The sequence below is a fragment of the Monodelphis domestica genome, chromosome 4, assembly GCF_027887165.1.
Source record: "Monodelphis domestica isolate mMonDom1 chromosome 4, mMonDom1.pri, whole genome shotgun sequence".
NCBI lineage: Eukaryota > Metazoa > Chordata > Mammalia > Didelphimorphia > Didelphidae > Monodelphis > Monodelphis domestica.
In genome coordinates this window covers 76,001,835-76,028,163 of record NC_077230.1, presented here as the reverse complement: position 1 = coordinate 76,028,163, position 26,329 = coordinate 76,001,835, and the positions used below count along the sequence as shown (strand labels likewise).

Sequence of the window (26,329 nt, the reverse complement as noted above, 5' to 3'; positions counted from 1 at the left end):
TCCATGAAGGAGCCAGAGGTTTATTTTGGGGCTGGGGTAGAGTAAACGTTTTTGTGATGGTTCTTTTCTCTCATTTTCTTCCTTTCCTGCTCTGTCTCGCTCTCTCTTGTATGCTTGCTGTCTCTTCTCCAACGGACAGGTGAGAAGCCCCACCAATGCAGCATCTGTTGGCGCTCCTTCTCCTTAAAGGATTACCTTATCAAGCACATGGTGACCCACACAGGCGTGAGGGCCTACCAGTGCAGTATCTGCAACAAGCGCTTCACCCAGAAGAGCTCCCTCAACGTCCACATGCGGCTCCACCGAGGGGAGAAGTCCTACGAGTGCTATATCTGCAAGAAGAAATTCTCCCACAAGACCCTGCTAGAGCGCCACGTGGCCCTGCACAGTGCCAGTAATGGCACCCCACCCACTGGCACGGGTCCTGGTGCCAGAGCTGGCCCCACCGGAGTGGTGGCTTGCACGGAGGGGACCACTTACGTCTGCTCCGTCTGCCCAGCTAAGTTTGACCAAATCGAGCACTTCAACGACCACATGAGGATGCATGTGTCTGATGGATAAGTAGTATCTTTCTCTCTTTCTTACGAACAAAACAAAACAAAACAAAACAAAAAAAAAGCTATGGCACTAGAATTTAAGAAATGTTTTGGTTTCATTTTTACTTTTTTTGTTTTTGTTTTTGTTTTTGTTTCGTTTCATTTTCTACTACATGAAGAACTGTTTTTTGCCTGCTGGTACATTACATTTCCGGAGGCTGGGTGAATAATAGTTTTCCCAATCTCCCTTGGATGGTGGCCTTAAGGCCCGGTAGTGCTTCAGGAGGTCCACTGGTTGGATCTCTAGCTACTGGCCTCTAAATACAACCCTTCTTTACAAAAAATTTTTTAAAAAATTAAAAAAAATTTTTTTTCACTTGTGAAGAGCACTACAAAAAAAATATATAACAAAATCTAAAAGGCCTACTGTCTTTAAGTACACCGCTTGCAGTGTTTCAGAGGACATTTTCATAATTCTGGCCGTTTGGACTTCACAGTATCCAGTTAAAACTGTGGAATATCACTTCTGGTTTTGAAACCCCAGAGAAAAGGCCCTGCTGGTTTCCACCCACCACATTGTCTGCTTTCACAAAAGGGCTGTGGGGGCGGGAAGGGAGTGTGGGTTGGGTGGTGTGGGAATCTCTGCAGGGTGGGAAAGGCTGATTACAGGCTCTCCTCCTGGATTCTACTCCAGTCCACGATCCTTGGCCCTCCTCTCCATCCCCCCTTCAGCAGAAGCCAGGAAGACTTGGACAGCCAACAAGCTACGGTGGCTATCGTATTTATTCAGTGTCTTCGCTGAGCCAGGGCCTCAGCACAATCAAAAGGGACTTTCATGAAAGGCAGGAATACAAATAAAACAAAGATATCAGAGGTTTGCACCTATGGTTCTAGGTACAAGAGAAGGATTATTTCCCACAATCTTTGCAAAAAAAAAAAAAGTTGTGTCAGGATATATTCTTTTGGAAGAAGAAAAGAAAGAAATGGAGGGAGGGGGAATAATAACAGAGTTCTTGAGACTTTTTTAATTCAGAATTTTATAGAGGGGCAAAAGTGACGTTTACCAGATAGAATGCTGATTTTTTTAATATATTTACAACAGTATTTGTGTAAAAAAGAAAACAAAAAAAAGTGAGATTGTTAAAAGTAATTTGGGTTTTTTTTTTCCATTTTGGTTTTGCATACACTGCCACTAATCCCTTCTCTTTTATTTCTCATATTATATATATAAATATATATATTTTATTTTTTTTGTAAATCAAGACTGTTAGAGTTAGTTAAACTGCTTCTGGATAGGAAGGAAAAAAGGCAACTAAAGATATTTGAAAGAGAGTGAGGAAGGATTTTTTTCATCCTAAAATTTTTTTTTCTTCATTTTTATTATTTTAAATATTGCCTGGGTTGAAAAGGGCCCTCTGTGGCCAGCAGCCCCTGCTGTTATTTGAACTGCTGCTTTATATGTTGATATGTAATTCTCCTTTGACTTCTAGCAAGCTAAAGTTGCTCCACTGTTTTGTTTTGTTTTGTTTTCAATTGTTCCATCTAGGATTCTTTTCCTTTTAGGAAAGGGAGTTAATTCTTTCAGAAAGATTTCTGTAAAAAGTTCAGAAAAACTCCTCCAAAAGTTCATTGAGATTTTGTCATTCTAGGGTTCCTAGTCATTTTTCTGCTTTTCTTTTATTAGACTCAGATGGTTTGGTTTGGAGGGCTTAACCATTAGAAAATTTCTCTTTTTGGTAGTTATCTAGGAGTTCACAAAGGCTTCTCCTATCTCATCCCTTTTCCAGAGATCTCACCCCAATTGAGAGGTAGCTCATGAAAGCATCACTCGAAGAACCCTTTTCCACACCAACAAGTATCAATGCCAAATTGACCTTTCTCTCCTCTAAATGTTATCCTTTCATTATTCCCACTAACCCAGGCTATCAAACAAAAAAGACCACAATCTGAATGCTGTTGTCTTTCTTTACACCCTGCTCTATTCGAGTAATCCAGGAAGACTGTGGAGACTTCCTCCACTTTCTCCCGTCCATGCTGAATGATTTCCGTTCACTTACACAGTACCATATGCCACTTTCTTATTTCTAGCTAGGATTTCTCTCCTCTCTGCTTACAGAAACTATGTGGTAGAGGTTTCCTGTTTGTGAATCATCATAGTGAAGGAATTTCAATTCAAATATAGTAATCCTTAAAACAAACTGAAACTTTCAAGTGGTTCCATTGCTAGGCATGGTAGAGCAGTCCTAAGGAAAAGCAGGTCTTTAGGCAAAGCAGAAGCACCAAACCAAATTATGCAGAAACCGCCTTTATAGAGCCTTAGAGTTTCAAGATCCTTTGTATTTCCATTCAGCTTTTCTTTTGAGTTAGATACTTTATTTACAAAAAATTCTGTGGCCTGCCTGAGAAAATCTTCTGAAAGGCAACTCTATAATGACTATATTAATTTTATTTATACATTTTGGTACCCTGAATGTTCCCCAAGGTGTTTCTTGGAGCATCTGCAGTATGAATGACATCAGTTCCAACTCTGTAGTCTTTATGAATTCAGTGAGCAGTTTGCTTAAAAGAAGACTGTAGACTTGGATTCCCATTGGTCCTTATAAGTCTTCTCACAGGACCACTGTTAAGTACTTTCCACGTAAAATTTCACTTTCTTTAAATAATAATAGAAAACTGCCTTAGAATTTGGCAGGAGGGAGATGTCTCTAATCAGTGATGAAAAATAATGTAATTATTACCTATGACCCTTGAATATTTTTTGCTTTCTGCCAATAGAGGGTACATAAACTATGTCTCTGAAATTATGTTGATATTTCAAAGAATCATTTAGCCCATGAAATTAAAAGGAAGACTGGCAAATTGAGAAAGTATAAGCCCTAGAAGAGAAGGGGCCATGAAGTTACTCAGCACAAGTTATAAATAAGAATTTGCAACCAAAAAAATCACTTGAAACATTTTCAGATATTTCATTTTAAACATTTCAATTTGATGATGGCCCATTTAAAACAGAGCTTCCAGTCTTAATCAAGTGATGAATATAGAAAAAAAGTTCTCTCTGGTAGAGTTGATTTATGAAGTAGTTTCAGGCTATGATTTAACCCTCGGCTTCCCAAATTTAAAGAAAGCCCAACTGACAAAACTAATTTGCCATACTATAAGGCTAAGAAGATCATTCAAAATGCACTTAGAGTTTCTGTGCAGGCCTGACACTCCAAGTGTTCCTCATCTTTTTTTAAAAAAGGAATAAACCAGAAGGTCCCGGACCTCAGAGTTCTTGGTGGGGTGACACCACATAGGTCATGGCCATTCAATGGATCAGTTGGTAGGTAGGAGGCAGTGCACCCATCTTTATGCTCTGTCAAATGGAGGTTCCTAGTCCAAAACTTTTCCTGCCCTACAATAATCAGTACCCTATCCATGGGGAAGAAGGGAAGTAATATTTGAATAGCAAGTCTTTGTTTTTCAGGAGGATAGAGGATACTTCAGGTTGAGTATCTTATTGAACTAGCTTCTTAAGTAAACTGCCTTCCAAATGGATTCAGATTATTAAAAAAAAAAAACTGCATCCAGTATAAGAGGATGAAATTGTTTGTGGATACAGGCAATTCTGAACTTTTTAAATAATCCCCAAATGGAGTGGGGATGGGTATTGGGGGAGGGAGAATGGGAATCTCTGTATCAAGAGCAGAAACCTCAAGAGGAAAGGCCTTTGTAGATTTTTATTTTCATTCCAAACAACTAACCCTCTTGTGCTTTATGTCCATCTGTGGTCTATAAGATGCTATGATCCTTTTTTATCTCACAGTAAAATTAAAAAAAAAATTTTTACCTGGGACTAAATCCCACAGATTAAGGTTCCTTTTAATTGGGTACAGAAAGTCAGAGCCTATATGAAAAGAAAAAGCACTCTCTTTCTCTTTTCTTTCTTTCTTTCTTTCTTTCTTTCTTTCTTTCTTTCTTTCTTTCTTTCTTTCTTTCTTTCTTTCTTTCTTTCTTTCTTTCTTTCTTTCTTTCTTTCTTTCCTTCCTTCCTTCCTTCCTTCCTTCCTTCCTTCCTTCCTTCCTTCCTTCCTTCCTTCCTTCCTTCCTTCCTTCCTTCCTTCCTTCCTTCCTTCTTAATCTGACAACAGCTAAATTCACTCAGCAAGAAAAAGTGATAGATGCATTTTTTAAAGATTAAAATTTCCAAACCCAGCAAACTGATCCATCAAATTAACACTGGATCACTTCTTTTATAAATAATTGCTAATATCTGGATAAACACACCCCAAACAGTCCAAAAATGTTTAGTCCAAGCATATGTAAAAATAATCTTTAGTAAGAAAGAGAACTTGAAACAGGATTTGATACAACTCTACATATAAGGAAGAAATTATGAAATGAACCTAAAGACACCTTAAGTAGAATCAAGTACCTTTTGAAATGCCTGTCTACTCATTTTTTTCCTGTTTATTTTAACTAAATTTGAAACTTTAAGCCCTACAAGTTCTACATGCTTTTCCTTCTTCAACATGGCCTCTTACGTGTAGATACTTGCATATACCAATAACCAACTACATCAACACAACTGAAAGACCATCTCTTCTCTCTCACCATATTAGCATCACAGCAACTCTATTTTATAAAATTTGGGACTTGAATGATTTGCATAATTCAAAAGTGACAGATGTTTTATTTCAGATTGCCTCTATGCTCTTTGAGAGCAAAGAACAAATCCTTCCCTCGATGTGGAAATGTGGTAATGGCCTAAAAAATCTTTGATAGCTCATTCTTGAGTTTTACATACTAATGCCTCTATCTATTTGCACTACAATCTGACAGGCCTCTTCTACCAAGTGCCCTCAGTCCCACTACCCCATCCCACAATCTGTGGTCTCCCTTCTCAGAGGAAATGAAGGCTCCCTGACCCTTAACAAACTCCCTCATTTTTCTGAGCAGCCATGGAAATGTCTTGTTGAAGGCTTCTTCATGATGTTTGGTACCTGCTTTAGGAAAGAAGAGTTCTCAGTCCAGGATTTTGATCTGTCTAGAAGATCATTGCCTGCTTAGGTCTTTCCCTTTCCTATTTTAAAGATTATAAAGGAGATGGAATTCTGCAGAGAAGGTACTAAATCACCCCTGCCATCTATGCCCAAAGTGCAATAGCAACAAAATGATGTTGCTCCGTCTTTTTGTTCAGGAGTCCAGGTGGAACATGGTGAATTAGGGAGATGTAGGAAGCCTACCTTCTGGTAGAAATCTGGCTCATAAGAGAAATTTTGTAATAGATTTTTTTAAAGTTAACAAAAAGTTGGGAGAGGAGGTGTTGGAGGAGGGATTAAAGATGTTTCAAAATGTAGGCAACATCTAGAAATAATTCAGTTTTTTATTCTGTAAAATATCAAAAAGAAAAGCTCTCCATAGAAAGAACTGGAAATTTTGGCAGAACGTCCTTAAAAAGATCCCTTAACCTTTCCAGATGTAGTGGGTTTTTATTAGATAATTCCTGGCTCAGAAAAGCCACCTTACCCACCTGAAAAGAATTTTACTTAAAGGAGAAGGAAGTAGGAGACAGGAATAGACTTAGAAAATACACATTGGGTTGAAACACAACCATTTACTTTTTTTAAAAAACAAAAGAATTCAAAAGTAAATCTAATCTACAGAGCTCTGAACTGGTTCCATGAATTTACCATATCACAACATAAAATCTGAGATGGCTAGACATCTCTCTGGAAATAGAGCCATCTCCCTCTCCTTTCTTCATTTTTTTTTTTAAGAAAAGGGCTGTTCTTTCCTGGTACTAAGGAAAACAGTTTTATTGGTGCAAGCTTTCAAAAGCCAATCTCCACTCTGGTGCTTAGGCAAGAAAGAGATTATAATCTTGGCTGGGAATAGCACTGCTCAAGAGATCAGGGCATGTTGAGATTCCCAAGTGTAGACAGTTGCTGGTTCTGACATTGCCTATATCTCCACAAATAGATAAAAGCTTTAGCAACTCAGAGTTTATGTGAACACTATCCATAAACATAAAAAAATTTAAAAAAGAAATGTGACCTACCCAAAGCACAGTTTCTAATCACTGGAGGGCAAAATGAGTTTGTTTGTTTTTTGGATTTTAGAAGAATTGTTTCAGTTTGGAATTGACCGTCATATTCATTTCCAGAAGTCAAATTGTATCTCTATGCACTTCTGTGCAACAGCAGGTCCTAGAGCTTGGGTTTTTAGTGGGTTACTTTGTTTTTATTCATTTGTTATGGTGGCAGGGCCATTGCCAATGGTTTCATTATGAAGGCTGTGCCTTCCTGAGTGTGAGATCACTTCTTTATTCAGATGAAGGAATAGCATCACAGTGGGTTGAACTAATAGAACGATTGCCCTACTCAATCAAGTGTTCTTCCACTCCAGCAGTTTCTTTAGTATCTCAAAAGATAGCTATGTTGATTCTGAAGTCCAAATTGAAGTGAACTCGGTTTGAATGTCTTCTCAAGAAACTGACACAGTAGAGGGTTGTTGCCTTAAACCAGAAAGTTTTGTGATGGAAAACTGAAGTTATGATCGAAGTTGGGGAAGCGTGGGGTGAGGTCAAAGGAGTGAGGCAGCATCTATTTCTTTTTAAATTGTTCATTATTACAAAATATCACTATTCTGGAGAATAATGGGGCAGCCTGGAGGGTAAAGAAATAGCCAAGAAGAAGCAAGAAACTCCCAAGGTTGTCAAGCCCACAGGAAGTAATTGTAATCAGTGGAGGTACTGGTTTGGGGCAGAGTTCATCTCTCCTACATTGGTGGTGATAGCACAGAATCAAGATAATAGTAATTAGTGGTCTGAATATTGGCTCTTTGTAAGGACTAGAGAAAGATCGATCTGTCCTAAGTCAATGGTAGTACGGGTTCAAGGTAAAAAAAGTCCTAGAATTGGTTCAATTATGATCTATACAGCAAAAATCAAGTATGCCTCTCAAAAGCCAACTTTAGTCATTATTTCCTTTAAAAAGAAACAATTCCCAACCAAAACCTGTCTCTTGCAGCATACACTTTTGAACATTACACCTCTCATTTTTGTTACTCCCCAAATCTTAGTCAGTGGCTCTATTTTAAAAGCAAAAACCCACGGCTCTTAAATCAGTAATGGAATGGCATGAGCTGCAGGAGATGCCCATCTCTGGAGTAGATCATCTATCATCTTGGTGTCAATTCATCTCAGAGAGGTTGAGAAAATGAGACCTATAAAATTTGTAAAGCTCTAAAGGCCTTTAAAAAGCACCTACCCCAACCCCATCATTTTATAAGAAAACTGGGGCTTTTAGAGGGCAAATGACTTGCCCAAGGTCACACAGCTTGTTCATCTTCCTGACTCCCCAGTTCATATCTTTCTCTCCTCCTGTCGGAGTAAGAATTCTTTATTGGCCAAGAAAGTAATTGCATTTCATGTGCAGATTCTAATTAAAAAAAAAAATCACCCACTCCAATATGTCACAACTGCTGTTGAAGAATGTTTATAATTAAGTGTACCTGGTACATATACCCTACCTTTGTATGGTGCTTTTAGTAATAAACTGTATTATACTTTGCTGTTCCTTAGTAACAACCAAACATACTCTGAAATCCCTAGGTATGAGGCAAAGGTCTCACAGATCTAAGAATGCTTCTGCTCATTTGCCTTAGCTAGCAGCCATGGGACGTCCAATGTCCCTCATGATGCTTTGTGGTACTTGGAAGAAGCCCAACCCATGAAAGAGTCCATTGTAGAGTCATATGTATCTAGGCCATGAGAAACTTGAATGCTCTCGTGCGGAGTGCTCTGCAGGCACGTCCCTGAAATCATGCCTTCCCCCCAGGTCTTTCCCCCCTCCATGGGCACGTGTGAGTGCACTTGTGTACACATTTGGTGGCACGCCTAGACGCGCTTCAGAAGGGTCCCCGTGGCCCTTCAGGGGCTTCCGGCACGCTCCTGCTCACCAGCTTGTGAAGAGTTGTGCTCTCGTCCTTTCCAAGGAAGCAACAATCACCTGCTTCTTCTGTTGGCTTCTGTAAAGCTGTGGGAGATGGGAGAAACAAAGGCAGCTTGTTGGAGCCACAGAAAACCCACAGTAACAGGCTGTTTCCTTCAGGGGAAAAGTAGAACAGAAGTCTTCCGTTGGCAGACCAGCAAGGAGTGAGCAGCCCTAAAGCAGCACACCATCTCTGCAAGAGCAGAAGGGAGCACCGGGCAGGGAAGGCTCCTGACACCCGAGCCCGAGCCACTCCTTGTCTAAAATAGGCCCTGTCCCTTTCCCCTGTGATGCCACACACACACACGCACATGCACACACGCACGCACGCACATAGACATGCACACACACACACACGCACACACATGCGCCCACACACACATTATGTTCCCAAACTTAAACCTACGGATGCCTCCTGTATCTGCAGTGAATTGTAGTAATCCATAAGCTGTGTCTCCTGAAACCAGTGTGGCCTTTGCCAAAGTCTTTCCAGGAGTGAGTCGTTTACTGTGTCTAACAGACCGATGGACTGTCAGGGAGAACAGTTTTATCATCCCCGAGAGGAGTGCGTGTGGAGAGCCCATGCATATTTCAGTCTAAATCAGGGCGCCATCCTCGCTTCGTTAGCCTGTCCAGTCTTGGGGAGTTGACTTTGGAAGCATGTGGCCCAGAAGCAGTAGGTACCAATTTTCTCACTCCTGTGTTCTTCACTTACGAAATAGTTTATTTTTATGACATGTAGATTATTTTTGTTTTACAGAATTGAGAGAGTGCTTTCTTTCCTCTTTTTTTGGGTGACTTTTCCCTTTTCTCATTAAATAAGACTCCATATGGTTGCAGCTTTTTGTTGTTGTTGTTGTTAAAATGTATATTGTCTTTCTATATCCAGAAGTCTGTGACTGTAACCATAGGTATTTCTTTTTACTGGAAAAAATATAACAGAGTTTTTTTTAATTATTACTAACAGTACTAGTGATTTTGTGGAAGAAGATGAGTTACTATTTAGCTATGCTTACTTAAGTACAGTACACTACATTGCAGTATTTCTGAAACCTAGAACATACACATTATATATAACAACTCTATATCAAAATATATATATTACAGTATATTCATTTTAACTTTTGAATATGCCTACGATCATGAGTTGATAGACAAACACTTCTTTGCATTTATCATTCATCACCAACCTGCTGCAGTTAATTTGGTGCATTTAATAATTGTTACTGGCTCTAGTTTGGTTTTTTATATTATTATCAGCTTCAGTATTGTCTATACAGGTTTTTAGAATTTTTTTAAGATCAGAATTTTAGCAAAACATAGGAAAGTGAATACTTTTTTTGGAAACATAGTATTAGGCTGTTACCGAAGGGGATCATGTTCATGAAAGATCCTGTTGAGATGACCCTCTCAGTTTCTAAAGAACAAAAGAAGTGTGTGCGTGTGTGTGTGTGTGTGTGTTTGTATGTGTGTAAAATATCTGTGATATCCCCTCTCTTTCATATCCATTTATTTTCCTTAAAAATTCCAATTGAGAAATCAGTTACTTATTACATAATCTGACCAGCAAGAACTGTTCCATTAAAAGCTGTTTTCAAAAGGCCTCTGTTTTATGAAATATATGAAAGTCAATTATGTGCCTGGTTATCCCATTTATATTTGCAAAGATTGATGGTAATAATGGTTCTTTAAGGAGTTGCATTTGCAGAGTGTTTCAAGTAATTTTAAGTAACTCTTCTTCAAAATCTCCCCGTGAGGTAGGTCAGCAATCTGAAGTTCCAGTTTCCTGAATAGAATCCGAAGCAAAAGGTTTAAATAACTTTTCCAAATTAGTGGTGAGATAGAATTTGAGCTTGGTGCTCCAGTTAGGCTAAGACAGTTCTTTAGCCAATGGAATCTGTAAGATGGCTCTTGGGACATCTGGCCCACAATTTCCCCTTTGCATTTGGCAGATGAGATTTACCACCTTTCATCCTGCACTACAGACTGCTAAAACTGGAAGGGGCCTTCAGAAATCATGTAGTCCATGTTCCTGTCCAAACAGAGAGGATTTGATTAAAGATTTTTACACCAAAAGGCCCCAGATTCTTTCCCTCAGAAACCAAATTGAATGTCTAACAATTTTATGGTCAGAAAAGTTGTGTATCTGTATCAGATCCCAACTGATATCATTTAATATTATTTTCTTGTGTTTTTTCAATCAGTGGTAATCAGAATTAACTGATTATATCTGTAAAATTCCCTCCATCTCCCCTCCTTCTGAAAAAATAGTTTATCCCAGTTCTTACTTCTTTTCAGACAGTTTTTAATTTTCTAATTTCACCTTGCTGGCTCTCCTCAAAGCCATCTTCATCCTTCTTCACCCCATCTGAGTTTTGAAACTTTTGTGGGTAGGTGGTAAGTGCCAAGGACAGTGGAAGAATTCTAAATGTTTCTTTTTTTTCTTATTGTTATTTTAGAATTGGTTTACATTCCTAGAATCTTCCTAAGGGGGAACAAAATCCCAGTAGAGATGAAGAAGTATTAAACAATCAGTAACCCTAAATACTATTTTCTCCAGCCCTATTCATTTTTGTACCATCTTTAGCTTCAATTAAACTAAAAGCATGTTGAGGTGAGTGAGCTATGGAAGCAGATAAGCTTCAGTTTGGAGACAGAGTGAATGCTATCTTCATTCCATCTTTAGATTTTAATGTATCAATATTCTTTTGAAGGTGGGGGGGTTTTGATCACATTTGAAAATGTCAAATGAACTGGCTTAGACCATTCATTCCTTTTCATCCTCATTCATACTCAAAAGGGAAGGACATTTTTTTCTTGAAATAAAATTCAGGTTCACTAGGTGACAAGAGACTCTTTCTAAAAGAGAAAAATGATTAGGTTTATTATGGTCATAATCATTATTGAAGATTTCAGCTCCTGTTCTTTTTCCCTAACCAAATGAAACCTTCCACAGATAATAGGTTTCCACAAGTTAAACTCCATGAGGGTAATAGAAGGATTTGTATTCCAAAATGGTCTTGATCAGTCTTAAGCCTCCCTAAGCCCTTTCTAAACAAGCCATCAGTAATCAAATACATTTTAGGAGGATACAGCAACTCTTTCATTTTACAAAAGGCTTGTTTTGAACATTGGAGCAGTAATTAACTGGCAAACAAAAAAGTTCTAGTAGCCTCCCAAAGTGCCTAATTTACACCCAGACATGAGCTTCAACACCAGCTCAAAAATTGATAGTCATGAAATTGTAATTCTATTACAATTGTAATTGTAATTGAGGAGTCATGTGATCTACCACCTCCTTCATAATTGAACATTAACTGGGCCATTATTACAGAGTTTGATTATCCAAGTAAAGCTCATACCAGTAATCCCCATCTCTCTGATCTACATAGCCATGATGCCAATTTATAATGATATTTTGCATCTACATAGCATTTTACAGATTTCAAAGTGCTTTGAATAGTTGCTAGCACTTTCAGAGTGCTTTAATGTTTGCAAAGCACTCTACAAAAAGTTTCTCATTTTCCCCATAAACATCATGTGGAACAGGTGTGATGATCCCCTTTTGTAGAAAAGACAGTTAATACTCAGAGAAATTGAATGATCTTCCCACAGTAACAAGAAATGTAGAGACAGAGATGGGACTAGAATGTAGGACTGTGCCACCCTGACTCAAATTTCATAAGGAGTGTGTGTGTGTGTGAGAGAGAGAGAGAGAGAGAGAAAGAGAGAGAGAGAGAGACTGCACTACATGATTTTGGACAGGCTAAGAGGCTCTATTTGTTTTTTCCAAATAAAAATCAGAAAGTCCAAAAAATAAAATAAAATAGTGGAATAGAGGAAATACTGGAGGTGTTTGCAAGCACTCAGACTTTCTTTGAATTTCATAAATGTTTCTGCATTCAGTCTGAAGTTTGAGGCAGATATTATTTTCATTAATCCAGTTTATACACTTAACTTGCAGAGAAATATAGAATAATAGATAAGTTTTGCTGCCATGATCCAAAGAATCACAGGGCAACAGATAATTCACCATTTTCCTTATTTTGGGGGCCTTATAATTTACCACTCTTACTTAGCATGAAGATGAAACCAAGACCTTCTCCCATTTTCTTCCTCCCTCCACACACAGTGTAACACTGACCCAAACACCTGTCTTTCTCACAGACATTTTTTCTGAATAAATAAAAAAGCTTTCCTGTTAATCGTCCAAACAACAAAAGCAGCTGTTTTAGTAATACATAAAAGAGAAAATTTTGTTTTTATAGGGCCTCTACTGAGCTCTTATTAAAAGAATTACTTCAGAGAAAGTTAATAGAATAAGCCAATCCACTCTTTATCTAAACTAAGGTTAAAGATTGCTTCTCACAGTTCTGTCCTATTCTCAGATTAATGTCTAAGTGGCATTTATCATTAGAAATAGACATGATTCCAAAGGATAACTTTATGATTGCATAGATTTAGTCTGTACTGGTAGTAGAAGGAGCAACAAATAACTGTTGAGCAAGGAAAGAAAACATTCATCAACAAGATAGTTTATATTTAGGAAAGTAGATTTCTTTTTCCTTTTTCCCTTTAATGCACTCACTTTGTTGATGATGCATTTCAAAAAAAGTCTACAGTTCATTTCACTAATATATAGTTTTAGAATTTGAAAATATAGGCTTAAAAACAATCTGAGGAAGAGGCTAATAATAAAGTCCATTTTTTTTGTATTGGTCTTTTAGTTTAGGTTACACAGAATACAATTCCTTCAAAGAAAGTGAAACTAACAAAGTAACTAGGCCAGCAAATACCACTTTTACAGAGAAAAATAATTATTTGCTCTCTGTAAATCTTAATTGGAGTACAATTATTTTTCCTTAATTTTTCTTTTGGTTATCCTCCTAGGGAATCTAAAACTAATGGGCCATGTGCTTTAGCAAATTCTGAAGCAGTTTTCTTTTTTCTTTTTCTCTACTTCTTTTTCTTAAGAGAATAAAAGTTTTAAAATCTAGGAATTTAATACTGACTACAGTGGACACTGAATTCACATGAAAATGTCTGATCATTTCCCATTTATTACACTAATGATTTAAACTTTCCATTTTACAGTTGAGCCAATAGTGTCATCAACAGATGCTTCTTTCCACAACAGCACTTGCTGCTGGGCAGAAAAGGATTTTCTAAGAAATAGTTTGAGGATGAGCTGTGAAAGAAAGAAAAAAAACTTTTCCTTCCAAAAACCAGGCAACCAAAATTGACAGGTCTCTGGGTCATAGAATTGTAGATAGTTATTAAGAAGGGAGACTGGGATTTGCACTATACACACAACAGTATATTTCAAATATTTTGTCCCTGTGTTCATTAAATCCTAATGCAGGAAATTCAGGAAAGAAAAAAAAAAGCAAAAATATACTTTAAAAACTTCAAGGCAATCATTGAGACTTTATAATTTGATCTTAAATGAGTAGATTCCAGAGTTCTGAGGGATTTGAGTCACTTCAGGTTTACCTTTCCTTCTATAAATTCATAACCTGTTTTTCAACATCACCTTAATTCAACAAATATTTATTAACTATGGACTGTATGCAAGATACTGTATTAGGCTATGGGCACACAAAAATGAAAATGAGTTTGGTTTTTAGCAGTTGAAATTTCAGTGTCCCTAGCAATATAAAAGCAAAGAGAATCCTATGAAAATAGAATTACTTGAGTGGATTCCCAAATGCCAGTTGTCAGACTTATCCAAATACTTTATCCATGAGAGATGACCTCACTTACAGCCAGTGTTGTATTATATGGGTGAGATAATCTTGTGTTTCTGTAACTGAAGATATCCCTCAGTCTATCAAAACCTACTACAGAAATGTTTAGAATCAAAGTACTCCCCTAAATTTGCTTTTTACATAACTCTAAAGAAGAGAATAAATGCAAGTGATGTTTTTACTTCCCTGTACCATATACATCAAGAAGACCGAAGTAAGTTGGTAACTTAAATTTGATCCGCGATTTAGTTGTATGCCATAAAGGATTTAAAGAGTTGCCCAAACTCAGAAGCTGTTAGAAAACAAAGCCAATCTCTCTAATTGTACTCTTCCTTGGGTAGACCTCATGAAGGAGTCAGGCTTGTCAAATTTGTTCACCAGATTCCTAAGGATTTAGGCAAAATTGTTCTAGTTTCACTACTCCTATTTATTCAAATCACAACCACCCTTGAATGACCTAGTGAGGTAGAAATCACGAGGCAGTTGGCATACATGTAATCTACATTAATCTGCGCATCATTATTGGAGTTTGAGTTTCTGAAGTGGTTCAAAATCATGTCATTTAGCAATCCACATTTTGCCAAGCAAAAGCAGAAAACAAGACAATATGGAAGTCATCGGTTCTGTGGTACTTGGGTTCTGTTCTGTTGGACTAGATAACTACATTGCTTGCAAACAACTTCCTAATTCCCTTTAGATCACAACATATTCTTGTGTGCATTCATATATATGTATTTGTGTATATGTATATGCACACAGACTTGGATGAAATATTTAGTCTTTCAGTCAACAGGTTCTTATTAAGAACCTACTATGTGACAGGCACTGCACTAAGCACTGGGCATGTGGACACAGAAAAATTCCTATGCTCAGGGAGCTTCTATTTTTACTGGGGGGTTTCAGAAATGGGCTATTGAAGGCTATTAATCTCAAAACTATTCTCCAAAATCACTGAATATTTATTCCATGTCCCCCATTCAAGCTAATTCTTGCTTGGGTGAGCCCTGGAAGAAGTCCTAGTACACTGCAGATTAATTTTAATTTAATAATCTAATCTCATATTTAATAGTAGTTTTTTTCTTATGATTTTATGTTGGTAACATTGAACTATTTATAACAAGCTTCAAACTGTTACCCAGAAAAGAGGCCTTGAGAATCTGTGTGTGTGTGTGTGTGTGTGTGTGTGTGTGTGTGTGTGTGTGTGTGTGTGGGTACATCTATGTTCATGTAGAAAGACAGGAAGAAAAGGTGACTAGGGAAAAAAATCTAAAAGGAGGGATGAAATAGGAGAATGATCAAGAGAGAGAATCTGACTATCTGTGTACTTATCTGTTAGGTAAGGTGGCTGCTGTCTCTTGTCATTGAGGAAGAATTGATTGCACTATTCAGAATCCGATCAGAATTGTCACTGTTAAGCTTAGAGCTGTTTTGGGAACCGGGGGGCTTTGTCTTTTTTCTGTGTTCATGCCCCTTTGTGTGGGATCTCCTTGGCATGATGAATAGCAAAACCACTACTGACCTTTGTATTTCATGTCTAATTTCCCTCTGGCACCCCTGGTTTCAACTTGACTGCTTCCCTTTCCTTTCTGCCCATGGGCTTCATGTAGAATGGTACTAGTGATGTACGTTAGCCATGACTATTCTCCTGTGAGCAGAAACAGACAGGGCCATGAAAGAGACAACCCAAAGCATATTGGGTGAAGCCTGAGTATCCATCCTTTGTTGGCACTGGTATCCTTGAGTAAGAGCTGTTTGGGGCTGTGCTTTTGGTCTGGGATAGAGTGTTTTATTTTTGCACTAAGCGTGACTGCACTGCATTGCACTACTGAAATGTAAATGTGCCAGGAAAGGAAGGGAGGACAGGGACTCGAGAAGGAAAGAGGGAAGAGAAAATGGAAGCAAGATAGGAAAATGGAAGTATGTCACAAAGACCATGGACCATTTCCATTGTGCCTGGTTCTAGGAAGGTTGAAAGATTAATCTGTCAAGCCTTGATTGCCAGTTGATCAGACTCGGACAGAACCTCAGTGACATGACCCCCCATTTTTCAAGCAAGTTCTATCATGCTAATGGAAATCATCCAAATGAAAGGGATTTCAAAGTTTCCCAAATCTCCCCCCCCACCCCGCAAATTAAGCTTTTGCTAAAGGCTGAGATGGGCCAAAGGGAGCTAAAATGTGAAATTGAAAATCCCAAATTTAGACTGTACCACAAAGTCACTTCCCCAGTGCACATTCCAATGGGGGCAGAGAAGAGTAATCTGTTATCCCTAAAGGCAAATGCCCATTCTGTTGATGCACTATGCCTAAGCATACTCCCTTTGCCTCATGGTAAAACCATAGATTAGGCTAACCAAAGAGGAAGGCCATGCATGTAGTGAAGTATTTCTTTAAATGGACAGTGAAGGGAATGGTGCAATAAACACTGAAAATAAGTGTTATGAACAGTTTATTTGGAGAAGAACTAAGCAAATTTTGTCTGATATTGGGGGGTGAGGAGGGTAGGAAGGAGGAAGGGACAGAATGGAAACTTTACTGGCTGCCTCAACAGAGAATGTTATTAAATAAACTAAACAAAAGAAAATTAGCAATGCCTAAATGGGGTTTCTTGACTTTAAAACAAAACAAATCACAGAAGTCATCAGAATCTGGCAGATAGTCAGGGCATGTGGACCCCAGGAAGTGGGCATAATTATTTCAAGGGTAGCAGAAAAAGAATGTAGGTGATGAAATAATACAGTAGAATCCAAGGACTGATGTTTGCAGAACAGCAAGAGAATGATCCACACTATTTAAATGGTGGCTTTGTTGAACTATTATGAGAAATGTTCTTTGTTGAAGATTTCTAACTGGAAACCTTTCTCTAGTATGGCCTCTCTTTCCCCAAATTGCAGAAATGGGTTCTTGTACTTCCCTGCTTCAGCTGATACATACATGTCTTTTACCTTCTGCAGAAAAAAAGGTGTGAATGTTTCTAGTTTTCTTAAACACACACACACTCACACTCACACTCACACTCACACACACACACAGAGAGAAAAAAACAGAGAAGCAAATATCCCTCCAGAGGATAATGCAAAAGCCAAGTATTCCAAGCATTAGGCTTATCTCCATTTCAAGTCCAAAAACTTGGACTCTTAACAGGCATGTAGGAAAACGTCTGTTGGGTGAGCTTTAAGAATGGTGAGAATAAAACTGTACAAAGAAATAAACTGACCTTTTTTATCTATACACATTAGTTAACTTAGTCTACTTAAGTCTTTTGGAAAACAGCTTCTTCCATAGCTGGGGTATATCTACTCCAGTTCTGCAATGCACAGCTTTCAGTCACCAAATATCTGAATTTCCATAGGCCAAGCCAAAAATAATTTTTTCAAAGAATCTTAATGTGATAGTTTCAAAAGATGCATTTTGGTAGTCCAGAAATCACACTTCACTTTTCATCCTGGTTCCCCCCTCACCCCACCCTCCAATGTCATTAAGGAAAAAAATCTGATCCAAGGAGCCACTGAACTGCCTTCTTAACTTTTTAGGCAGGTCAGAAGCAAAACCTCGACAAAGAAACATCCCCATAAACCCTCCTCTTCCAACAGAAGCATTAAGTAGAGACTAATGGTCATGTCCATGAAAAAGGGCCACTTAGTTCTTTTGAAATGTATGAAAACGATAATGAGCAAGTACAGTCACGGTTATTGGGCTGTATTGTTAAGAGCAGTCACCGATGGAAGAGAGGATGTTAACAGTCAAATTTTCCATTGGCTACTGAGTTCATTTATTCACAGAACCAGTTGTGTTGACTATTTTTTTTTAATTTCCACTCTTTTGGGGAAGTAGGTAAAAATGTCCTTTCCTACAGCATCAAAAACACTTGGAGGATGATATGGACCTGCTGTGATAGTGCCTTTTCTGTTGTGGTGAATACTAGAATTGTAACTTTGTTTGCTTAGCCTCATTTGGACTGTTGGAGGTTTGAGAGGATAACCTCAAGCTCGATGAGGATGTAGGCTACTGCTCCTGAAAAGCTGTGATTAGATGACACTTGCACTAGATTCTGATATGTGTTGCCCCCTAGAGTACGTGAATGAGAGAAAAACCAAGAATAATTTGATGTGACAATAAGAAGCCAAAAGGAGTATTAATGACTGATGCCACTTATTTTTTGACCTTTATTCCTGGAAAAAGAAACACACAATGGCCCCTTTTCACTGTGGCTTCTTCCCCACACTAAAAGGCCACATTGAACATCATCCAGGGATAGTAATGTAATAGGGACTTCACCTATCCTTATTGCCCAAGCTCTGTGATTCTTTTTATTCTCAGTTGTTGGCAGCCTCAAGGACAGGCCATGAGTTGACATTCCCTTCCCTGAGCTGCCTAGCACCTCAGTAGCCCAACAGTGAGCTACTGCCAGGGTGGTTTGGTTTGGTTTAATTTCTTTTACTCCATAAGTTCTTTTGATGACTTAGCTCAGAAAAGGGGAAGATGGTCCTCTAGGTGACACTGTGAAAGATGCATGCAGGCAGTAGGAAACCAGCCTATTGAAACAAACAAGTGGTCAGGTGCCAAAAGTGTGTCTGCTTCCTTCTGTCTCCTCACTTTCCTCCCCCTTCCCACCTCCACTCCAGATTAGAGGAGGTCATCTTGCATGCTTTCCCAAATAACTTCTTTGGTTTCTCTTAAGGAGTGGGCTGGGGAAGTCCTCCGAAAACTGAGACAGGTATCATCAGCATCTCCCTCTGACTGGCTGGTCTCTTGCATACTTGCCCAGGTGGCCTTGACCGGTCATTTGGGAAAACCTGGAAGCTTTTGCTGGACAAAATTGCCTGTCCATTTGTATGATCTTGCTTCACGCTCCCCAGTTGAATTGAAATGATGCTGTCAGGAGGTGGACCCATTTGAACCCTAAGCAATTATGCATTATTATTGGATGCTGCAGTCCCAAGGCTTGGTATGTCAGGAGTTTGTATTATCTAAAAGCATCTTTTTTTTCTGCATCTCTTTCTTTCAGTTCACTCTGTTGCCCTGATTATGATTTTTATTATATTTTTTATTTTTGTAGTAGATTACATTTTATGTCTATGTTAGTAGTATCTCTATCTCTCTCTTTTCCCATGGATACTGTACTAACCTATTACTTAAATATCATTTTGTTTTCTTAATATGTAATTCTACTGTAGACCAAAAAATATGAAGACAAAATTTGTTTCAGATTAAGGATATTAAAAAAATCTAGTGAGTAAAAGATAGAGTTGAAGGAAAAGTCAAGAAAAGCAGTGGTTAATCATGTTAAGTTAGTAATCGAAGAGTAGCCTTACCAATTTCTTAACCAATGCTTATCAATCATACAGTAGTAGTTAGTATTTTATTGTTCTCAGCGCATTCACGCCTGTATCTTTTTATCCTGGTTTGTTTGTTTTGTTTTTCTTTGATGTTCATGAAGTTGCACGTTGTGTTGTTGACAATGCCCGATTTTTATTGTATTGTACTTTTATTGGTCATTTCCTTTGGAAGGATGGGGAAAATACGTTGTTTTTTTAATTAATTTTTTAAAATGCACTGGAAATAAAATTGGACACACTTCACTGTTTGAAAAGCAAAACAAAACAAAAACATGAGGTTTGGGGAAAAATAGCAACTAATAAGCAACAGGAGAACAGGCTAAGAGAAATCCCGTCTCTGTTGTATTGAACATGCAGACAAAAATAAAAACCAATAAATAAAAGAAAAGAAGAAACAGTTGTCAGCCACAACAAAGAAAAGAAAATCAGCAGAGCCTGGGTATGGTTGACTTCAGAACCAGTTGGGATGGGAAGGAGCAGAAAGAATAGAGCCATTGAGTCTCTTCACTCAACCTGAATATTTTGATATCTTCAACAAAGTCGTGCACATATACCTTCCCTTCCTTATAATCCTGTCTGACATTTCAGCTTCCTACTTCTCCCTTACGAATGATTCCCAGTTGGTAGTGATTTAAAACTTTAACATGGGAAGGAAGCCATCATAAAATGATCACTGGGTCATATCTGCCAGTGCTGGAGAATGTGTTGGAACCCATTTGGTCTCCCTTTTTTATGGTCCTGAGATACCAATTGAGCCATTTAACTCCATTTAAATGAATAGCAAAGAAAAAAAAAAGGTAATTATCATTTCTACCAGAAAGGTGAAATTTCAGTACCACACTAGGATTTTTCTTAGCCTGTTGGCTTTCATTTGCTTCATGTTTGCTGGGTTTTTTTTAAGGGTAGGGGTGTGAGTGGATGTAATTTCACAATCCTAATACAGTAATTGTTTTGCATCTTCCATGTTTTATGCAAAAACAGACATTTAAATCAATAAATAATTGTGCCCTAGACTGAAAGGTAATGTTTAGGAAAGGAAAAAAAATTGTTGGGATTTTTTCTACATTTTTTTGTGAAGAATCTTTTTTGGAAAGGAAGGATACATATTTTTGTTGTGTGATATTTTCTATTTTTGAATGCATTTTATTGGTACAAGACTGTTTTTTTGGTGAAGACATTATTTAAAAAAAAAAGAAAAAAAACTTAATCGAAAAGTTTGCCCTTAAGGATATGCTGCAGTTTTGAGGTTTAAAAAAAACTGATTCAAGATGCGTGTTAAAGTTGGGATTATATTGTTGTTTTTTGTAATTGTTACAAGAAGAAGTTTGTACCCACTGCTGTTTATTTTGTTTCAGATGAGTAAGTAAAGGGATTGTTCTTGTTTTATTCTTTTTTTAAAAAAAAAAGCTATTTATGAAATGTCAAAAACACTGGACTGTGAGTTTAAGTGTGGAAGCATTTTACCACCCTGTGTCTTCAACTAATTGTTGCACCCCCTTTTTCTCTTCCCCCCACCTCAGCCTTGCCAAATGAAAGAAATACAACAGTTGTCAGAGAAGCAAAGCCACCAGCCTGGGTGGGAGGGCTTGAGGGTGGGGAGGCACGATGTTGGCTTTAACATTTCATGGTTTGAAAAAAGTTGAAAAAAAAAAAACCAAAGGCAAAGTTGTTTTTGAAATCCTCTTGTCCATAGCTCTTTTTTTTGGTACAGTACATCCTCACCTCTCCACCTTACCATACAATACTCCACCCAGAGAGCACCAGAGAATGGGGGAAAGATGTCCTGCAGCGATTGAGCGGTCATCCCATAGCCAAGCAACACAAACTCTGCCAAGTGTGGGGGACCTGAGAGCTGAGGTCTCATAAAGCTGTCTGTAAATGAAATCTCAGTTCCTCAGGGCCCGGACCAGACTTTATCTCAAAGAAGTTCACCAATTTGAAGCCATCCATGAACCTCACCCCTCTGTAGCCCCATCCCCAAGACCCTTTGGCCATCATTGCTCTCCAGGAAGTCTTTGTTTCCTCTTTCTTCCTGGCCTTTCTCACATTTCTTGGACGAGGAGAGACTCGGACGGAAGAACCAGAATGATAGGATGTGAACAGCAGCCATCGGGGAAACAAGGGAACGGGGTGATCCAAGGAATCCCCCTGTGAAGGAGGGCTGCCTGCTCTGCCTGGTGATGGCCATGGCAAGGCCAAGAGATCCTATCTTTGGCAGGCTCTGTGGATGGTCAATTAACTTATTCACTGTGAAGGTGGAGAGTTTAGAGGTTGTTTTTGATAGCTTTTCCCTATTTTTTTCAACTTTGAAAAAGTAATTTAAAAAAAAAGAGTAAAACTGTGATATTTTTAGAAGTCATTTGGATGGAGGGAAGAGAAAAAGGGAATATTAAGAATTGTAACATAACAAACTGGAGATATTAAACTGGGACACTTTCTAGACTAAGATAAACCAATTCCATTCTGGACCCAAAAGCAGCCAAATCTTGAGACTGTCAAATTGACAGAAAGCTGAAAAGTGGCCTTCATTTTCTCCTCTCTCCTTCTTTTTCTCCTTCCGAATGTTTACTTTTATTCTCTTTTTTCTTACTATTCCAGTTGGGTGACGGCTCCAAAGAGTACTTTTCACAATACTCTGAACCCTGTGAGTGCATACACACACACACACACACACACACACACACACACACACACACACACGCACACACACACCCCACGTCTGCTTTTGCTTAATAGATAGGGACTTCTCTTAGGACTGAATAAAATCACGTGCCTTCTTTTTTTCCTTAATAGCGAGACTAACTTCTTCCTCCCTGATTTATATAAAACAGAGGGTACAGTTCAGATGTTAGTCCTGGGCTCTAGGATTATTTGAGAAGGATTTTCCATTTAGTCCTTCCCCCACCCATCACACACAGGCACCCGCTCTTACAGAGATATCTCTCTCCTACACGAAAGTCCTTGCGCTTTTTCTAGTTGTTTCTTGTTTTGTTTTTTGTTTCTCTCTCTTTCCTCCAGTCACTTAGTAAGCACCCTGTGGCATCGCTTTAGTTGTTGTGAGATCACGCCATGGACAGTTTCCCTGAAAATTCTTATCCAGACCACGACACCCCACTAAGCTGGCAATCCCGCCTCTCAAAATGTATTCCATGCTATTTTTTTCCTGTTCCTTTCACACTTCTGTTCACCGGGCACCAGCTGTTTTAAGGCCTGCCTATTGGAGCAGTGCAAAGAAAGAAGGTTGCAGTAGGTTTTGTCTAATCTTCGACTACGCTCATCGTAACGCGTGCCCCCAGGACGTCCATCGGGCCATTTGTAGCGTCTGCACCTGCCAGGCTTTCTATCTGCTGGACGTGAGGGTAGCCTGGTGTTAGTGCACGGCCTTTCCTTGAATGATGGGCGAGAGTCCCTGCGTGGAGCGCAGTTTCTGCTTAGAAAAGACTCGTGTTCACACTTTAGGGAAGACGGATCGTTCTCTTCCTTGTGAGAACTGGCCTGACAGGCCGACTGTCCTAGAGCTGAAACGTGTGGACACCCCCTAGACAAAAGGCCCAAGGGTTGATCTCAGTATTATTCGCAGGGTGAGCCCACTTGTGTCCCCTTTCCCCCACGAGAGTGGACAGGAGAGAGATGGAGCGCTCACTCCGGGCCCCAGCAGACCTTTTCCCTCTCTCCCTCTTGGCCCACAGGACACCCCTCCGGTTCCTGGCCTTTGGAATCATGACTTCAGTTTTTCCCATCCGTCCGTCCCAGCAGTTCCTAGACCCAGTCACGCTCTCTTGATAATCATGTGCCGGTGCAAAGCAAAGTCCTCAAACTGCCCATCTTTCGCTGCAAAGGGGAAAGAGCGTGAGCCGCCTTCTTTTGGCCACACACCACAAATCATTTAGTCTTTTTGGGCATGTCTGGCCACCAGGGAACATGTCACATGAAATGTCCACTTCAGAGAATCTTAGCATTTTGCAGGGGGGAGTGAGCAGTGCAAGCAGCCGCATACTCCCTGCGGGGCACGCTGTGGGACACGCGCGCGTGGGTGTGTGTCTGCATTTAGGGTGCACTTCTAAAGGTCTTTGGTGCTGAAGGACCTCCGTTTCCTTTTAGAGACTGCATTTGACACATTTCAAATACACACAAAAATATGGTATCAATGCAATATGAGAGAGGCTCCATGGAATGGAGTTTTGCATCTTTTTGTAACATTTTGATTTCTCTGGTGCCTTATTCCTCCCAGATGCCGGCACTCACATATACATGGGGAAAGAACACACAGGAAGCGTGTGAGGTAGGGAGCCTTGCGGGGCCCTAGGGAAGACGCCGGCCAGGGAAGGCCAAGGAAGACTTTGTTAGCCTCAGCTAGGAGGAGAATGTACACCCACTCGGAAAGTAAGAGCTAAGCTTCCCAAACAGAAACCTCCTAGGAAAATCCTCTTTTCCTCACCTGCACTCTCTTCCCTCCCTTCTCAGTCTTTCTGCCAAGGTGCTGCGAGGTTCCAGGAGTCCAGATGGCCCAGTGGCAGCCTCCACCCCGAGCCCAGGCCCAGGCCTGGCACTGCCACCTCTGCCACCGGCATTAGAAGACACAAGCCGCTCGTGCTTGGGAGCCTGTGGCAGGCGGGATCTCACACCCAAAATGTTTTCCAAGGGATCGGTGGATCCCAGTTATTTTGCGTTAGATGCACTTTAAACCAACACAAAAGCAAAACTCCAGACTGTTTAAAATACACAGGGGAGGGGAAGAGAAGGAGAAGAGAAATGTGTGCTCGTGTCTGAACCCAGTTCAGTTTATCTCCAGTTCAAACAATATATTCACTAGATCCTGGATGAATATGTACACACTTCCTCCAGAGACCCACATGTAGAGTGTGTAGATGTTGCACATACGTACGTGTTTATTGGTGCATATATATGTCCATATGCACATTTCAGACCCAGATACTACACAGACAGCAGCAGAGGAAACAAGGTTGGACTCTTGAAACAGATCACAAAAAAAAAAAACAGCCACTTGCAGTGACTTTGGTCATTTCTGTATGTTCACAAGGAATGGATTGTCATGGAAAAAGGAAAAAAAAAAAGGAACAGCATTATGGAAAGCATGGGCGAAACCATCTTGGTCCAATGGGAATGCAGTAAAGTTCTAGACCATTTCATCAGTTCTCACTTTCATTTTTACTTTCAGTTTTGAAAAATTGGTTCTTTAAGGGGGAAAATATTCACATACGGTAAATCTAGAGGAACCCCAACAGACAAAAAACCAACTCCAGCGAAAGCCCTTATCTGTGGAAGATGTCAGAAATCTCAAAACTCTTGGCCTGGCTCAGAACTACCACGTGCAAACCAATACTCTTTAATGTTCGAAATGAAAAGTGAAACAAAATACTTTTTGAAGCACCTTAACGTGGCCATCCATTCCAGGAGTGGGCGCCACATTTTTCTTTGAGCACCTTACTGACGTGTTACGCTATCTGCTGTCTTTCTGTTACCTGTTGGCCGAGCGGCTGGCTCTCCACAGCACGCGTGCTCCGGCCGCAGGGCCGGACGTGCGTCCGTCACGAAGCTCACGGTGGTAACTGCTGAAAGGTGGCCCTGTTTCCTGATTGTCCCCACCACGGCCTTGTGATAGGATTCGGAGAAACCCCCTTCCCTGCACAGAAGTGTTTCTTATCACGCCGCATCTTGTCATGGAAAGGAATTTGGTCCCTTTTTAGCAATTGCTACCGTGCACACACACACACACACACACACACACACCACATACGCTGAGGCCCATTTGTATGTCTCGTGCAAAATTGAAGAGTGGTTTTGCGCCCATCCACCTTCACATACACATCCCAGGGGTGTATTCAGTGTCCGTGTGGCTGTCAACGTTTCTGCAGCTTCCTTCCCAGAGCGTTATTTAATGAGCCTCCGTCTTTTCAGCAGGAGATGGAAGGGACCTTTGGGAAAGAATCGGGAGAGAGCTTGGACCCCAGAGCTTTCAGATCCTTCGCAGGCCAGGGAAAGGGAGGGAAGACTGCTTTTTCCAGTCCGTGTACACCTGTACACAAACAACACACACACATCCATCCATAAATATGTACGTGGTTTGGGATGAGAAGGTCAATAGTTTTGAGGGGGAGTTTGTTCCTTTTTTTTCTCTCATTATATTCTTAAATGGTTGTCAGTTATCAAAACAAACAAACAAACAAACAGCAAATTTTTTTTAAGAAATCTTGCATACGCCTTTTCTATCAAGTGCTTTAAAATATAGAATAAATACACACATCCTGCCAGTTTTTTCTTACAGTGACAGTATCCTTACCTGCCATTTAATATTAGCCTCGTATTTTTCTCACATATATTTACCTGTGACTTGTATTTGTTATTTAAACAGGAAAAAAGTCAAAAAAAAAAAAGAAAAATTAACTGTAGCGCTTCATTATACTATTATATTATTATTATTATTGTGACATTTTGGAATACTGTGAAGTTTTATCTCTTGCATATACTTTATACGGAAGTATTACGCCTTAAAAATACGGAAATAAATTTTACAAGGTTTCTGTTTTGTGTGGAAGAGTAATTGATGTTGCTAAGAATGATGTTTGTTTTTTTGGGTTTTTTGTTGTTGTTTTTTTAAATGTTACCAGCACTTTTTTTGTAAGTTTCACTTTCCGAGGTATTGTACAAGTTCACACTGTTTGTGAAGTTTGAATATGAAGGAATAATTAAAAAAAAAACCTCTTTCCCTGGTTTT

The 26,329-nt window shown here is 39.4% G+C and overlaps 1 protein-coding gene across 32 annotated transcripts in view; it reads left to right on the top strand.

Moving 5' to 3' along the window:
* ZBTB20 (zinc finger and BTB domain containing 20) overlaps positions 1–26,326 on the top strand; it is a 1,063,249-nt gene extending 1,036,923 nt beyond the window's left edge. For all 32 annotated transcript variants that reach the window (XM_056797120.1, XM_056797129.1, XM_056797131.1 and 29 more), the window contains one exon: positions 140–26,326. In XM_056797120.1, coding sequence (XP_056653098.1) covers positions 140–561 — 422 coding nt within the window. In that variant the 3' untranslated portion in view covers positions 562–26,326. The remainder of the gene's footprint in view (positions 1–139) is intronic.
* Positions 26,327–26,329: the final 3 nt, after the last annotated feature.